Source organism: Sapajus apella, unplaced genomic scaffold (genome assembly GCF_009761245.1).
Source record: "Sapajus apella isolate SASKATOON/1434 unplaced genomic scaffold, GSC_monkey_1.0 scaffold43, whole genome shotgun sequence".
Classification (NCBI taxonomy): domain Eukaryota; kingdom Metazoa; phylum Chordata; class Mammalia; order Primates; family Cebidae; genus Sapajus; species Sapajus apella.
Genome location: NW_022436983.1, coordinates 4309077 through 4326739, shown reverse-complemented (window position 1 = coordinate 4326739; position 17663 = coordinate 4309077). Strand labels below are relative to the sequence as shown.

The 17663-nt window shown below is 42.1% G+C and overlaps 1 protein-coding gene across 4 annotated transcripts in view; it reads right to left on the bottom strand.

Annotated features, from left to right (window-relative positions):
* UBE4B (ubiquitination factor E4B) overlaps positions 1–17663 on the bottom strand; it is a 147673-nt gene that overhangs the window by 40200 nt on the left and 89810 nt on the right. For all 4 annotated transcript variants that reach the window (XM_032300332.1, XM_032300331.1, XM_032300334.1 and 1 more), the window contains 7 exons: positions 15448–15531; positions 13017–13073; positions 11832–11948; positions 11635–11733; positions 10229–10342; positions 7813–8011; positions 4328–4466 (listed from right to left, as the gene is read on the bottom strand). In XM_032300332.1, coding sequence (XP_032156223.1) covers positions 4328–4466; positions 7813–8011; positions 10229–10342; positions 11635–11733; positions 11832–11948; positions 13017–13073; positions 15448–15531 — 809 coding nt within the window. The remainder of the gene's footprint in view (positions 1–4327; positions 4467–7812; positions 8012–10228; positions 10343–11634; positions 11734–11831; positions 11949–13016; positions 13074–15447; positions 15532–17663) is intronic.

Genomic DNA, 17663 nt, shown 5'->3' with positions numbered 1-17663 from the left:
AATTATAGTCTTAGAGTTCTGGAAGTCTAAACAGGGTCAGCAGGGATGGTTTCTTCTGGAGGCTCTAAGGGAGAACAAGTTTCCTTGCCTTTTCCAGCTTCCAGGTTACCAGATTGGCTCATGACCCCAAACTACTCTGACCTTTGCTTCCTCATCACATTCTGTCTCTCCCTCTGACCCTCCTGATTGCTTCTCCCTTAGGAAGACCTTTGCAATGACACTGGATCTACCCAAGTAATCCAGGATAATCTCCCCACTTCAAGATGATAAACCTGATCACAGCTGCAAAGTCCCTTTAACCAAGTTAGAGAACATATTCACAGGTTCCGAGACTAGGATGTGGGCACCTTTGAGATGCCATTTTTCTACCCACCACATATGTACTGGCAGAAACATGACGGTTATGTAGGTGATATATGGGAATGGATTTTGAAGATGCTTGATCAGCAAGAGAAGAAAATGCTGATATACTTCTATGTAGGGCTAAAATCACTGACATGATTATACCTACTGGAGACCCTGGATTCGGTATTATTCTGAGTAGTTGGGAGAGGTTCATACTGTGCAACCAACTAGTTGGCAAAACTTTGAATTGACAGTGACCTATACTGAATGAAGTTGAGTTGCCAAATATTATTTGATCTAATTTAGAGGAAATGATTTGAAAACTTAAAGAGCTTGGAAAATTAAGGCGGATGATTTACCATATGTGATTTACCTCAGATAATCCCCTTTCCAATACACATACACACAGTCCAACTATGCCCTAGAAGATACTTCCTATATCACAGCATTGAAAAATACACACATGAGGGGAACAAAAATGTCTCTGGCCGGGCGCGGTGGCTCAAGCCTGTAATCCCAGCACTTTGGGAGGCCGAGGCGGGTGGATCATGAGGTCAAGAGATCGAGACCATCCTGGTCAACATGGTGAAACCCCGTCTCTACTAAAAATACAAAAAACATTAGCTGGGCATGGTGGCGTGTGCCTGTAATCCCAGCTACTCAGGAGGTTGAGGCAGGAGAATTGCCTGAACCCAGGAGGCGGAGGTTGCGGTGAGCCGAGATAGCGCCATTGCACTCCAGCCTGGGTAGCAAGAATGAAACTCCGTCTCAAAAAAAAAAAAAAAAAAAAATGTCTCTGAAAAGCACAATAAAGGCTATCTGTTGATAGCTGGTCTGGAAGCAAAGGTTATAGATACTGCCATTGAAATGGATCCTCCAAAGTCAGTGGGAGTGATGGTATCCCAGAATGGTAATCCATTGTAGGATAACACATAAATCCACAAATACAGTTTAAAATCTTTATAAGCCTCTCTCAGTAATTGATATGATAAGCTGATAAAATCTGCAGATATAAGGAAAACTTGAACAGAGAATGAACAAGCTTGACCTAAATACTACATGTGAACACTGTAAAAACAATACAGATAGCAGTCTTTTCAGGTCTACCCATGTAAAAGGCTATGAAGTAACTCTCAATAAACTTCAAAAGACATAAATCACACAGAATGTATTTTCTGACCATGATGGAATTTAGCTAGAAATCAACTAACAAAAGATACATAGACAAATACCCTAAGAATCCAGATTTTAAATAATGTATTTAAAAATAACTCACAGGTCATATTAAAAAAAAACCCCAAAAATTAGAAAACATTTTAAACTGACTAATAAGATATGATATACTAAAAATGAGGGATGCAGCTAAAACCACACTAAAAGAGAAACAAAATAGTCTTAAATAAATACATAAGCAAGAGTTGAAAAGGATGATCTAAACATCCATCCCAAGAGGCAGTAGAAAGCAAATTAAAACTAAAAGCAGAAATAATAAGGATCCCACAGCCATGAAAATGATAGAAAAGATATTATGAGCAACTTCATGTCAAAACATTTTCAAACTTTAGATAGGAAAACTGACACAAGATGGAATGACAATCTAAACAGTCCTGTATCTTTTAACTGACTGAAATCCATAATTAAAAATATCCTGACACAGAAAGCTCTTAAGCCCTGACAACTTCATCACTAAATTTTTTCTGACATTTAAGGAAGAAACAACGTAATTCTTATACAATAAACTCTTACAGGGAACATAAAAAAAGGAGAACATTCTCCAGTTCCTTTTTTTTTTTTTTTTTTTTTTTGCTTTTGGTGAGACAAAGTCTCACTCTCTTACTTAGGCTGTAGTGCAGTGGCTCCATCTTGGCTCACTGCAGCCTCTGCCTCCTAGGTTCAAGTGATTCTCCTGCTCGGCCTCCTGAGTAGCTGGGATTACAGGCATGATCCACCATGCCTGGCTAATTTTTGTATTTTTAATAGAGATGGGATTTCACCATGTTGGCCAAGTTGGTCTCGAACTCCTGACCTCAGGTGATCCATCCACCTCAGCCTCCCAAAGTGCTGGGATTACAGGCGTGAGCCACTGCACCTAGCCCCCTAGTTAAGGCAGCATAACCTTAATACCAAAATTTGAGATGCACTTAATAAGAAATGAAAATTATAGGTCCGGCTTTCTTTTGGACAGATGCAAAAATCCTAAACAGAATATTAGCAAATTGTGTATCTAATGAGATATAAAAACATTAAAGTTAAGTTTACTCCAGGAGCAAAAGATTGGTTTAATAACAGAAAACCAACTAATGTAATTCAACCACATTAGCAGGATAGAGGAGAAAAGTCTAGTCTCCTCAATGGATATTGTAAAAGCATTTAATAAAATTCGACTAGTGCTAAGGGAATTAACTACTGAAATAAAAGAAAATTTTCTTAATCTGGTAACTGAGGATATATAGAAAGCTTTCCTCCACTAACTGGAATATGGAAATTTCGAGGTTATTTCTATTTAACATTGTACTAAAAATTATAGCCCAGGCATTAATGCATGAAAAAAATATATAAGAAATAAAATTGTCATCATTTATAGACATGATTATGTGTAGAAACGAAATCATAAAGAATCTGCAGAGTAACTATTAGAATTAGTAAGTGATATTAGGCTGGGCATGGTAGGGGCTCACACCTGTAATCTCAGCACTTTGGGAGGCCGAGGTGAGTGGATCGCCTGAGGTCAGGAGTTTGAGACCAACCTGGCCAATGCAGCAAAACCCTGTTTCTACTAAAAATACAAAAAATTAGCCAGGCGTGGTGGTGCACATCTGTAATCCCAGCTATTTGGGAGGCTGAAGCAGGAGAATCACTTGAACCTGGGAGGCAGCGGCTGCAGTGAGCTGAGATTGCACCACTGCACTCCAGCCTGGGCGAAAGAGCGAGACTCCATCTGAAAAAAAAAAAAAAAAAAAGAATTAGTAAGTGATTTAAGCAAGATAGATCCAGAGATATAAATATGATTCAGTTTCTCTCATAGCCAGACTACAAGGGTTCTAGACCAAAAAGAAGAAGTGGCTTCATTATTATTCCAGATGACCTGCTCAAAAATACTTGCTTCTGTGTTCCTGTGACTTGTTTGTTTGTTGGTATTAGTACACAGGAAGAGATGCTTAGATTAAGAAACACAACAATGGTACTAATGAATTGGGAATCTAGGCTGCTATCTGGCCATTTTGGACTCCTCGTGCCACAGAACAGCCAAAAAGAGAATTACATGTTGGCAGGAGTAAATGATCTTGATTATCAAGGAAAACCATGCTTACTTTTCCTTTTTCTTTTTCTTTGAGATGAAGTCTTGCTCTATCGCCCAGGCTTGAGTGCAGTGATGTGATCTCAACTCACTGCAACCTCCGCTCCTGGGTTCAAACAATTCTCTGCCTTAGCCTCTTGAATAGGGGGGATTACAGGCACCCCACCACGCCTGGCTAATTTTTGTATTTTTAGTAGAGATGGGGTTTTACCATCTTCACCAGGCAGGGGTCTTGAACTCCTGACCTCATGATCCACCCGCCTCAGCCTCCCAAAGTGCTGGGATTACAGGCATGAGCCACCGCGCCTGGCCCCATGGTTACCTTTTCACAGTCCAGGGAGGAAAGGGTATGTCTGAAACCCAGGGGATCCTTTAAACTTTTTGTTTAAAGTGCCTCCTAGTAATGTATGCCCAGTGGGAAAAGTTAATGGAAGTCTGTAGTTAATATAAACAGAGTGAAACACCCAGGGTTCAGAACTCTCAGAAATCAAGGTTTGGATCACTTTACCAGGTAAAGAACTCTGGACAACTGAGGAACATGGATGTGGTGCTAGAGGTAGACAGAACACTATATAACGTACATACCTCCCCCAATATTCAAAACTATGGTTCACAATGGAACTGCTTGCCCGGAGGGAAAGTGGTAACCCAGGCAATCCCAGGATACCGCATCATGGCACATACCTATTGAGCTCCCGGATAGCCCGGAGTCTGCGGATATAGCGACGGCAACTAGGTAGAATAGAGAGGTGGTGAGCATGCAGGGTGAGAAAGAAGCACTCCGTAGGGAATTTCGGCTCAGAAAATGGAGGCTGATCGCCATCTAGGAAAAATAACATAATTCCCTAAATAAAATCTATTACATGTCTCAGAGAAAAAGCTCAATTCAGAAGAGAAAATTACATTTGAAGTTTTATGAAGTTTGAGGATACTATTTATTTATTTATTTTTTGAGATGGAGTGTTGCTCTTGTCACCTAGTCAGCAGTGCAACGGCATAATCTTGGCTTACTGCAAACTCCGCCTCCCTCCCGGGTTCAAGTGATTCTCCTGCCTCAGCCTCTTGAGTAGCTGGGATTACAGGCATGCACCACTATACCTGGCTACTTTTGCATTTTTAGGAGAGACAGGGTTTCATCATGTTGGGCAGGTTGGTCTTGAACTCCTGACCTCAGGTGATCCACCCTCCTTGGCCTCCCCAAGTGCTGGGATTACAGGCATGAGCTACCATGCCTGGACAGAAGTTTAAGGATACTTTATCAATTATAAATTTAAGCAATGTTATAAGAAGAAGAGATTTCCTCTCATCTCCATTCAAGGACCAGGTATTCTGTCCTACCTAGTTAAACGTGTATATAGATGTCCATCAACAATTTTTTTTTTTGAGAGAGGGTCTTACTCTGTCACCTAGGCTGAAGTGCAGTGGTATAATCAAAGCTCACTGCAGCCTCAATTTCCAGGGCTCAAGTGATCCTCCTGTCTTAGCCTCCTAGATGGCTGGGAACACAGATGTGTATCACCATGCTGGGCTAATTTTTTTCTTTGTAGAGATGGGGTTTCCTTATGCTGCCCAGGCTGATCTTGAACTCCTGGGCTCAAGCCTCAGCCTCCAAAAGTGCCCGGATTATGAGTGTTAGCCACCATTCCCAGCCCGTCAACTATATTTGGTGATATTCCTTACTGATGTATAAAAGTCTCCTTTTTTTGCCGGGTGTGGTGGCACGCGCCTGCAGTCCCAGCTACTCGGGAGGCTGAGGCTGGAGGATCACTTGAGTCCAGGAGTTCTGGGCTGTAGTGCACTATGCCAATCGGGTGTTCACACTAAGTTCGGCATCAATATGGTGACCTCCTGGGAGCGGGGGACCACCAGGTTGCCTAAGGAGGGGTGAACCGGCCCAGGTCAGAAACAGAGCAGGTCAAAACTCCCATGCTGATCAGTAGAGGGATCGCGCCTGTGAATAGTCACTGCACTCCAGCCTGGGCAACAGAGGGAAACCCCATCTCTTAAAAAAAAAAAAAAAAAAAATCTCCTTTTTTCAACACCATACACAAATATTTAAATCTTAAAATGGTATTATGTTAATAAATTGATTCCAGAGCCGTTTCTCTAGATATTTCTTTTTTTCTAATTTGTTTCTACTCTAAATACTATTAAGACACATACATATTATCTCTAATGATATGCTATTTCTTTCTTTTATTTTTTTTTTTTTAAAGACAGAGTCTCCCTCTGTTGCTGAGGCTGGGGTGCAGTGGCGCAACCTCGGCTCACTGCAACCTCTGCCTCCCAGGTTCTAGGCAATTCTCCTGCCTCAACCTCTGGAGTAGCTGGGATTACAGGTGCACACCACCATGCCTGGCTAATTTTGTATTAGAGATGGGGTTTCGCCATGTTGACCAGGCTGATCTTGAACTCCTGACTTCAGGTGACCCACCTGCTTTGGCCTTCTAAAGTGCTGCGATTACAGGTGTAAGCCATGGCACCTGGCCTCTTTTTTTTTTTTTTTTTGAGATGATGTCTCTCTCACCAAGGCTGGAGTACAGTGGCACGATCGTGGCTCACTGTAGCCTCAACCTCCTGGGCTCAAGCCATCCTCCCATTCCAGCCTCTCCAGTAACTGGGAACTGTGACTACAGATTCATGGCACCATAACCAGCTAGGCTTTTTATTTTTAGTAGAAATGAAGTATTGCCACGTTGGTCAGGCTGGCCTTGAACTCCTGAGCTCAACTGATCCTCCTGCCTGTACCTCCCAAAATGCTGGGATTATAGGCATGAGCCACCATGCCTGGCTGCTTCATTTCTCAAAGGATACACTTCTCCCTGCTTCACAACTGGGTGAAATCCTCTTTAGTTTTCTCTTAAATTTTAGCTGTTCATTCAAATGACAGATACTGACTTTATGTTCATTTTAGGCTTACAATTCAACAACGGTTGAAATATTTTTCTGGAATATGTGCATCTAATCATTCATCCTATTCATGAATAATTAGACAGATGGGTTGCCTGAGCCCAGGAGTTTGAGACCAGCCTGGGCAATATGGCAAAACTTCATCTCTATAAAAAATACAAAAAAAAACAGCCATGCATGGTGGCATGTGCCTGTAGTCCAAGGAAGTTTGGAAGCTGAGGTGGGGGTACTGCCTGAGCCCAGGGAGGTTGAGGTTGGAGTGAGCCAAGATCACATAACTGCACTCCAGCGTGGGCGACAGAATGAGACTCTCTCTCAAAAAAAATAAATCAATAAAATAAAATAAAATAAATGCTTTTTTTTTTTTTTTTTTTTTTTTTTTTTTGAGACAGAGTCTTGTTCTATTGCCCAGGCTGGAGTGTAGTGGCAAGGTCTTGGCTCACTGCAACCTCCGCCTCCCAGGTTCAAGTGATTCTCCTGCCTCAGTCTCCCGAGTAGCTTGGGATTACAGGCACACACCACCACGCCCAGCTAATTTTTTGGTATTTTCAGTAGAGATGAGTTTCACCACCTTGGCCAGGCTGATCCTGAACTCCTGATTTCATGATCCACCTGCATTAGCCTCCCAAAGTGCCAGGATTACAAGCATGAGCCACTGCGCCTGGCTGCCATGGGATTTCGATGTCTGTCATTAAATAGTATCTTTTGTTGTTGTTGAGACAGGGTCTTACTCTGCCACCAGGCTGGAGTGTAGTGGCATGATGACAGCTCAGTGAAGCCTTGACCTCCCTGGGTTCAGGTGACCCTCCCTCTTCAGTCTCCTGGGTAGTCACCAAACCCAGCTAATTTTGGTATTTTTTGTAGAGACAGTGTTTAGCCATGTTGCCCACCTGGTCTCAAACTCCTGGGCTCATGCAATTCGCCTGCCTCGACCTCCCAAAGTGTTGGGATTATAGGCATGAGCCACTGCACCTGGTCAATATGTTTTATATTATAGAGAGAAAAGATCGACAATTATAACCCCTTCAAAATATTCCTACTCTCAAACCATCAATTCATCAACATCTGTGAAATATTTCATGAGAGTTTTAATGGGTATATACATTCTATATATAAAACTTTTAGTGTATTAATTTTTATTATGTTTCTCTATCTTGTACAGTCATTTTATGGTGCAGTGGTAACAATCTGTGAGGAATTACTAGCACCCAGAGAAAAGGGCAGTCTTTTAATGACCTAGTCATGAACACAGTACTCACAGAGTTCATTCAGCCAGTCGTTCACATCTTCCATTGTTGCATTCACACGTGTCTCATCATTTGGAAGAGTAATTCGACATCGTGGGTGAAAAATATACGTGGGATCAACTGTTTCTAACTTGATTTTTGTACTTAGCTGCTGTAGTACCCAAAGGAAATTCAGCATAAATCCATCTGTAGACACTAATCTATCATCTGTCTGTGAAAGATGAAAAAAAAAGTATTTTTAAAGATTAAAAAAAAATATTTTTTTGAGATGGGGTCTCGCTCTGTTGCCTAGGCTGGAGTGAAGGGGTGTGATCTCAGCTGCAACCTCCACCTCCCGGGCTCAAGCAATCCTCCCACCTTAGCCTCCTAAGTATCTGGGACCACAGGCGCGTGCCAACACACCCAGCTAATTTTTGTATTTTGAAGGACAGGGTTTCACCATGTTGGCCAGGTTGGTATTGAACTCCTGACCTCAGGTGATCCACCCACCTCAGCCTCCCAAAGTTCTGGGATTACAGGTGTAAGCCACTGTGCCCAGCCAAGGAAAAGTATTTAAAATAACAACATGAATAGAAATTTTGGCAAACTTTGTAAAAAAACAGACTGAGTTTTAAAATATAACCGTATCCTAAAATAAATTAGAAGACATACATATCATCACCACTGGCATTCTATTAATTCTATTAGCAGGTGCTACTTGTTGAATAGCACCTATTATATAATTATTATTTATATCAGAGACATTTTATACATTCCTTTACTGAACCACCACAGTAACTCTTACAGGTCAGTAATACTGCTGTTAACATTTTTTACAGGAGGAAACCCAGACTCAGTGACTCTGAAATGATTTGCCTAAGCCTCAAAATTAGTAAGTAGAAACATAATATATGTTGCTTGCTTGCTTTCTCTTTTTTTTTTTTTTTTTGAGACAGGATTTTATTCTCTCGCCCAGGCTGTAGTGTAGTGGTGCGAACACGGCTCATTGTAGCCTCAACTTCCTGGGTGTAAGTGATCTTCCTGTTTCAGCCTCCTGAATAACTGGGTCTACAGGCATGTGCCACTACACTGGGCTACTTTTTAATTTTTTTGTAGAGACAGGGTCTCCCTATTTTGCCCAGGCCAGTCTCGACCTCCCAGGCTCAAGTGATCCTCTCGCCTCAGCCTCCCAAGTAGCTGGAACTACAGGCTTGTGCCACCATGCCCAGATAATTTTTGTATTTTTTGTAGAGTTGGTGTCTTGTTATGTTGCCAGAGCTGGTTTCAAACACCCGGGTTCCAGCGATCCTCCCACTTCAGCCTCCCAAAGTGCTGGGATTACAGGCATGAGCCACCATGCCCAGCCTCTTTCTCCTCTCTATTTCCCTTAAGAGCATCAAAACAACTACTTCCACTTGTTATCATGTGACATTGTTTCTCTAGGTGACAGTATCAGCACACTCCTGCATTAACAATATAACAATGTAACCTGATTACCTCTGTTAAGAAAAAAATAATAATATGACAATAAGAATGACAGTTAACATTGGTTGAGTGATCATTGTGTACCAGGCACCATTCTAACAACTTTACATATAATAAACCCAGTACTAGTATTAACCCCACTTAGCAGATGAAGAAATGAAGGCACAGAGAAGTAATTAAGGTCCTGCAGCTAGTAAACAGTAGAATCACGATCAGAAATCACCAAATTTATGCTCTTCTCTCTATATTTTTTTGCTTCTCAGTATATATGTCACATCATTCATTCATTATTTATTAATAATCAAGGAAGGATGTCCTTTTCTCCTCTGGCAAAGCAGCCACAGCCAGTGGCCTCTGTCACCTGGATTGATGCACTCACGCCCTTGCAGCTGCCTCCTTGGGTCTGTTCCCGGCTGACCCCTTCTGCTTTAGTCCATCGACATGGCAGCTTTTGTGGTTTTCCTGCTGAAAACCCTCCCATGGAGCCCTGCCCACCCACTAACTCCAGGACCCACCCTTCCCTCCTGTTCACTCTTCTCCAGCCACAAAGGCCTACATGCTGGGCTTGTACCGAAGCTGCTTTGTTTCCACTTTAGATCCTTACACATGCCTAGAAAGCTCTTTTCTCAGCACTGCAATGGCGAACTCTTTCCTCTCTAACCAATGTCACCTCCTCAGAGAGGCCTTTCCTGCCACACAATCAAAAATCACCTTCATACCTTCCTTCTGGTACCTACAGTTTTTCTCACAGCCTTTATTTTGCTCTATTTTCTTCACTGATTTTACGACTGTCTAAAATCATATATTTATATGTCTACTCATTTACCCTGTGGAATATGAGCTCCACAAAAGCAGGAAGCTTGTCTACCCTGTTGAATACTGTACCCCCATTCCTAGAACAATGCCTGGTAGGTGCTGACTAAATCCGGGTCAGATGAACGAATTTGACAAACGGGAATCCTACCTGCATCTGCGCCTTCTTCATATTGGCATTGACGACAGCTGCCATGTAACTGAGAGCGGCCTCACGAGTTTCACCATTTAACAAAATACTATGCAGAATCTTAAAAAGCTCTTGCTGAAATTTGTTTTAAAAAAAGAAGAAACAAATTAAAACTATTTTGAACACAATTCCTTTTTGACTTTAAGAACAGCTAGTCTCCTTCCCACGTTCTCTCCTCACCCACTTCTACTCATTTTAGGAAAGCCTGAGTGAAAGAAGAATATAAAAAATATCCATATTCAACTGTGTCAAGGTAATCAGCATGAAAGCAAGAATATGGAGTGGGGGAGGTGGGCAGTTACAGTATTTTTTTTGGTTTTTTTTTTTTTGAGACGGAGTCCAGCTCTGTTGCCAGGCTGGAATGCAGTGGCGCGATCTCAGCTCACTGCAACCTCCACCTCCTGGGTTCAAGTGATTTTCCTGCATCAGCCTCCCGAGTAGCTGGGATTTACAGGCACTTGCCACCACGCCCAGCTAACTTTCGTATTTTTAGTAGAGGCAGGGTTTCACCATGTTGGCCAGTATGGTCTCGATCTCCTGACCTTATGATCCACCCACATCAACCTCCCAAAGTGCTGGGATTACAGGCGTGAGCCACCGTGCCTGGCCGGCAGCTAAAATTTTGATAAAATAGGCTTTGTTACTTCTTTTCCATGATCAAAATTACCTTAGTTATCCAAGCCTATAGCTTCTCTGCCTTTTTTCTTTTTTTGAGATGAAGTCTTGCTCTGTCGCCCAGGCTGGAGTGCAGTGGCGTGATCTCAGCTCACTGCAACCTCCACCTCCTGGGTTCAAGCAATCCTCATGCCTCAGCCTCCCGAGCAGCTGGGATTACAGGCATGCACCACCAAGCCTGGCTAATTTTTGTATTTTTAGTGGAGACAGGGCTTTGCCATGTTGGCCAGGCTGGTCTCGAATTCTTGACCTCAGGTGATCCACCCCCCTTGGCCTCCCAAAGTGCTGGGATTACAGGCGTGAGCCATCACGCCCAGCCCTTCTCTGCCTTTGAGAATTGAAGACATATTAATCTGCATTTGGGATAAGCAAGTCGGTGAGGGGTGTGTGCAAACTAACAGCTCTTGCCCACCCCCAGTGTAAATGGCTAAGGGTCAGCTGGAGGAAGAGCAGGGCCGCTAAGCTTAGGACCAGCTCCCAGTGGTGCTACATACAAAGGCAGCATACTGCTGTTGTTACAATTGTCATTCAAAACACAGGTTACTTACTTAGGGTTTATCTTTTTAATATAAGATCATACTGGCTTTTGTTAGCCGTTTGTGTACCAGGCATTGTCCAGTCTACAAAATAGGAGCTCCCTACCTGGAGCTCATCCGTCGTACTTTCTCTGGATTTGTTTTCTGAGCACTTACCCTTCCGAGTTCTAAGTAATGCTGCAATGATTGGCTAACCACTCGAGTGTTTTCCAGGGTAATGGCAGGCCCTGAGAAATATTTTTCAACCACTTTAACCTGAAAAGAGAAGGAAAAAATGCAATCAACACATAGTGTACATTTGGGAAAGAATCTGAATAAAGGAGCAGCAAAGTACAAGTAGCCACTATACTTACATCATCTTCTGCAAAGACTGAGAAGCTAAAGAAAGCCCCCAAGTAAGAGAGTCTCTGCAGCTCCCGCCCACAGCCGGGGCTTAAGGATTTCGGCAACCACAACGGCAAAGAAGCCACCTAGGCAGAAGATGGAAGAGGCCAGTCAAGCCGCTCAATGGGCCGGTGAGGGAAAAATGCAATGAAAACCCGCCAGCTCCTCTATATTTTCACAAGATATTATTAAAACTTATATGTTTCGGCCAGGCACGGTGGCTCACGCCTGTAATCCTAGCACTTTGGTAGGCCAATACGGGTGGGGGTGGGTCACCTGAGGTCAGGAGTCTGAGACCACCCTGGCCAACATGGAGAAAGCCCATCTCTACTAAAAATACAAAAATTAGCCAGATGCGGTGGCGTACAGCTGTAATCCCACCTATTGGGGAGGTTGAGGCAAAATAATCGCTTGAACCCAGGAGGCAGAGGTTGCAGTGAGCCAAGATTGTACCACTGCACTCCAGTCTGGGTGACAGAGCAAGACTCTGTCTCAAAAGAAAAAAAAAGAAGTTTTTATGTTTCAAGATATTATCTGATGAAGTTCAAACGAACTCTTCTTACTTATACTACCAAAGGAATAACTTTTCCATAGGACTTGTTAGTTTAGTTGTACAATACTTATAAAGGAAAAAAAAAATCAGGCCCTGTGCGGTGGTTCACACCTGTAATCCCAGCACTTTGGGAGGCCGAGGCAGGTGGATCACCTGAGGTCAGTAGTTCAAGACCAGCCTGGCCAACATGGTGAAACCCCATCTGTACTAAAAATACAAAAAAAATTAGCCTGGCATGGTAGTGTGCACTTGTATTCCCAGCTACTTGGGAGGCTGAGGCACGAGACTCACTTGAACCCAGGAGGTGGAGGCTGCCATGTGCTGAAATCGCAGCACTACACTCCATCCAGCCTGGGTGATAGAGCGAGATTCTGTCTTAGAAAAAACAAAAAGGAAAAAAATCATAGAAATGAACAAGTGTAATACAGGAAATAACGTGTCTAACAATAATGTAACAGTTGAGAGCTTTCCAGACACGTTACCTCCGCCTACACCTAAATGTCCTTCAAGAGAAGTTTTCCAGGTCATCTCACTGGAGGAATGCCTTCTGGGTTACGATATATTCACTGAAAACGTGCAAGCCCATCAGGTGAGTGCTTACCAAATTGCACACAGGGTGTGTCTTCCCAAACTTGGTTTCACAGAGCTCACCTAGTGCCTAGAAATAAGATCAGAGTCATTTAAATGCATTTCATCTGAAACTGACTGTCATTTGTAGCATCAAGAAACAGCTTTAACTGCTGCTATAAATGCATTCCCTCTACAATGGCACACATGCATTCCCACTGAAATGGCAGCAGCTTTACTACTTCTTCTGATTAATGAATGAATACATATGCAATGTGAAAAACTTGAAAACAGAAATATAAAATGAAACTAAAAATTACTCAAACTTTACCCTCAAAGATAACCTCTACTGATATTCTGAGCAACAGTTTTCCAGATCTAATTTTGTGCACTGTATCTATCTATCTATGTTTCTTACAAAAATGTTTTTCACATGGGAAGCCTTTGGAAATGCCAGTGGTTATGCCACACCCTTGGTGAATTCAATCGCAATGTCTAGGGCGGGGAGCCAGGCATAAGCCCCTTTAAAGATCCCCAGCTGATTCGAAGGTATGGCACAGCAAGATCCACTGACCCAGCGAATGATCACAATTATTTCTGAGTTTAGCTTCCACAGTCTTTCTCTCCCTGACTCTCATTATTGCACCATCTCACTCACTGCACCCTCGTTATTAGACAAGCACCAGTAATGGCACAAAATGAAATCACTGTCTACCACAATGGAGGCCTCTGTCTTTTGACCAAAAGGACATTTTGTTGGTATCAGATGCTAAAAGCTCCTCACTGAAACATCAAGCTAATTCACACCAAAACCCAAAAGCCAACAATCCCATGAAGGAACATTTATATAATACTGTGATTATTAGTGTTCACTAAAATACTTCATCGCTGAACTCAAACAATCAGATTATTTCACTTCCTTTCATCTGCCACAGGCAGAACAATACATTCGGATTCAAAAAATTTTATCAGGAGCCCTAGTAACATTTACAATGGAAAGAGCCTGGCGTAAATCCGCTCGAAATTATTTTTTAAAGTAGGAATTCTGGTTTCACCTTCTAATTTCCCAGCATTCTTGTAGCCCTTTAGTGTCATGATAGGTTTGAATTTTTTAAATAGATAAATGCACGCTTTGTGTCCGGCTGTTTTAGCATTTATCACAGTATCTGTTCAACTGTTGTGCTGCAGCTCTTATTTTTGCAGTAGCCTTGAGGAGAGGGACCTTGTCTTCCTAGCTTCTGAATCTCCAGGTCTAGCACAGAACAGATACTTGGTAATAAATTCATGGTATAATGAAATCCAATCAGTGGAATGAGTTAAACAAATACAGTAAGAAAAACAACTTAATCATGGTCTCAATTTATGTAAGACTTAATTTATAAATGAAATAAACTAATTTCATTTAGACGTTTTTTCCTTTATACTTCTGCAATGAAAAATATTCAGTAATACTTCAAAATATTTTTCTCCCAAAATTTCAAATAAGAAAATTCAGAAAAGAAAGGGGCTTCTAATTTTCATTCTAGTTTCAGCGTTTTCACAACAGTCAAGTCCCCCCATGGGAATCTAGCTGAAACTTCTGTCCACAATTTACACTTGCTCTAGTGCCTTCAAGAGCTAAGCAGATTTTTGCTTCCCACTGCAGACGAAGTGTATGGTTTTAGGCAACAGGGAAGGTGAACAAGAGAGTTACCCTGAGATTTTCTGCACAAAGTAAATACATAAAGATAAAATTGTATAAGTTTTCTTAGTATGTGCAAATTTGCTTTTAATTTACATTTTTAATAGTTTTGGGGTTTTTTTTGTTTTTGTTTTTTGTGAGACAGAGTCTTGCTCTGGTGTCCAGGCTGGAGTGCAATTGCACGATCTTGGCTCACCACGGCCTCTACTTGCCGAGTTCCAGCGATTCTCCTGCCTCAGCTTCTCGAATAGCTGGGACTGCAGGGGTGGACCACCATGCCTGGCTAAGTTTTGTATTTTTAGTAGAGACGGGGTTTCACTCACTATGTTGGCCGGTCTGGTCTTAAAGTCCTGACCTCATGATCTGCCCGCCTTGGTCTCCCAAAGTGTTGGGATTACAGGCATGAGCCACTGTACCCAGCCATTTTTGTTTTTTTAAAAAATAAAATTTCATCCAAAGTATGGTATGTTCATTGTTAAGAGAATCAAAAGGATACCACAATAGCTATCTTTTTCCTAAGCTGTACAGTATGGCAGAGTACATGGTAATAAGGGCGTCACTAACGCCTGTCTACAACTTGGATAGGTGAATAAGTACCAGGCTGTTAACTGTCTTCACTGACGCATCTCACTGCACACCAAACACTGCATGGCCAACACAGTGATTTCATGTTTTAAATGTGAAAACAAGGTTGATCATGAACCTGAAAGAAAAGTGTATGTCAAAATAATCTGAAAGAAAAACATCGATTGAATGAGTTAAAGAAAAAAGAACAATGCTTTACCATGAGGGGGTATTTAAAGTAGTCACTATCGAGGGAGCACTCTTTGGCAGCAAGAGCCAGGCCTTGTAAAATGGGGATAAATATCTATAAGAAAAAAAAACAAAATCAGAAATATAAGTTTAAGAGAATCTAAGAATGGGAAGCATGACAAATAAGGTGCTAGAACTGAAAGTCCAGGCAATTGCATTCCTTCCCCAGGGAAAAGCTTTTTTGCATATAAAAGTCTAGAATTCCACCAGAGTGTTCTTTCAAGGCTAACCATGTGGTAATACAGCTGAATTCTCCAGAAGAGGATTTTGATGAATTCTAATACTCTAACAGGGCTCCTCGTAATTCAACAAAACCCATAAATTGGGAGCCTGCTAAAGGACTCTCCAGGGGTCCTCACTCTACTCAACTAAATTCTGCACACCTCGGCAACCAGTGTGTTCTTGATTACCAAGCATCTATAACCTGTTAAAAAAAATTCAAGTAAATGTTCCAATATTTCCTCACATCTATCAATTTTTTTTGAGATGGAGTCTCACTCTGTTGCCCAGGCTGGAGTGCAATGGCGAGGTCTCGGCTCACTGCAGCCTCCACCTCTGGGTTCAAGCGATTCTCCTGCCTTAGCCTCCTGCTTCAGCCTCACAAGTAGCTGGGAACTACAGACGCCCTTCACCACACCAGCTAATTTTGTATTTTTAGTAGAGACTAGGTTTTACCATGTTGGCCACACTGGTCTCAAACTCCTGACCTTGTGATCCGCCTGCCTTGCCTCCCCAAGTGCGGGGATTACAGGCGTGAACCACCGCGCCCAGCCCTCTATTAATATTTTTTAAAAGCCTTTCCTTGTTTATTTCGAGGAAAACGAGATAAACAGGCCAACAATGAATATTATTATTACATTAAGCTTAATTTAGAGCGAAGAGCTAATGGGTGAATGTTGAAATTGAAAAAGAAAGCTTTAGTTAGAAAGCCTTACCTCCACGTATAGTGTAATCAATACATTAACCTGCTATTGGCACTTAAAGGAACTCAAATCTGCTTTTATATGTTTATGATTAATGCAGAGTAACACCATGCAAAATTTACTCAGCCTAGCTCACCTTCAAATTTCACAATGTACTCACTGATCAACACATTTCGGGAGTTGGTTGGGATTTAAGGCTAATAACATTTAATAGAAAATGTTGTAAACAACAGCTGACAATCTGAATGCCAACAAGTTGTAACAGGAGTATACCATGCAGCCACTAGAAAACTTGAAAAATTCCCTTTCCTACTAATTTCATCCTATGATACTGAGCACTTTAATCATTTAAAGAGCACAGTATTTAAAAAAAAAAAAAAAAAAAAAGGGCCCTGGATGACAAAGTGTCCATGGAGTGTTTTGAGATATCAACACAGCTCTGGAGGAGATCATTCTATGTTTTGTTTTGTTTTATTGGAGATGGAGTCTAGCTCTGTCACCTGGGCTGGAGTGCAATGGCAGGATCTCAGCTCACTGCAACCTCCGCCTCCCGGGTTCAAGTGATTCTCCTGCCTCAGCCTCCTGAGTAGCTGCAATTGTAGGTGCCCGCCAGCACGTCCGGCTAATTTTTTGTATTTTCAGATGTTGGCCTGGCTGGTCTTGAATTCCTGACCTTGTGATCCGCCCACCATGACCTCCCAAAGAGCTGGGATTACAGGCGTGAGCCACTGTGCCTGACCCATTCTATGGTGTTTGCAATTTGAACAATCAGGGTAGAAGTAACTCACTCTTGTCAGCCAGATAAAAGTGGAGAAGTCACACTTCTCCACACAGGTGTGGCCTTGGGGAATGCCAAAATTGTAATCAAGAAGAAAAGAATAACAGAGGTTCCAGAATCACCAAAAATAAACTTCATAATTGGTCATCCTGAAAAATCTCCAAATATGTTTTTCAGGAATGCCACAAGTAAAATGTAATTACACTTTCTTGTATAGTTATCTTTTTTTTTTTTTTTTTTTTTTTTTTTTTGAGGCGGGGTTTTGTTACCCAGGCTGGAGTGCAATGGCGCAATCTCGGCTCACCGCAACCTCCATCTCGTGGGTTCAGGCAATTCTCCTGCCTCAGCCTCCTGAGTAGCTGGGATTACAGGCACGCGCCACCATGCCCAGCTAATTTTTTGTAGCTTTAGTAGAGACGGGGTTTCACCATGTTGACCAGGATGGTCTCGATCTCTTGACCTCGTGATCCACCCGCCTCGGCCTCC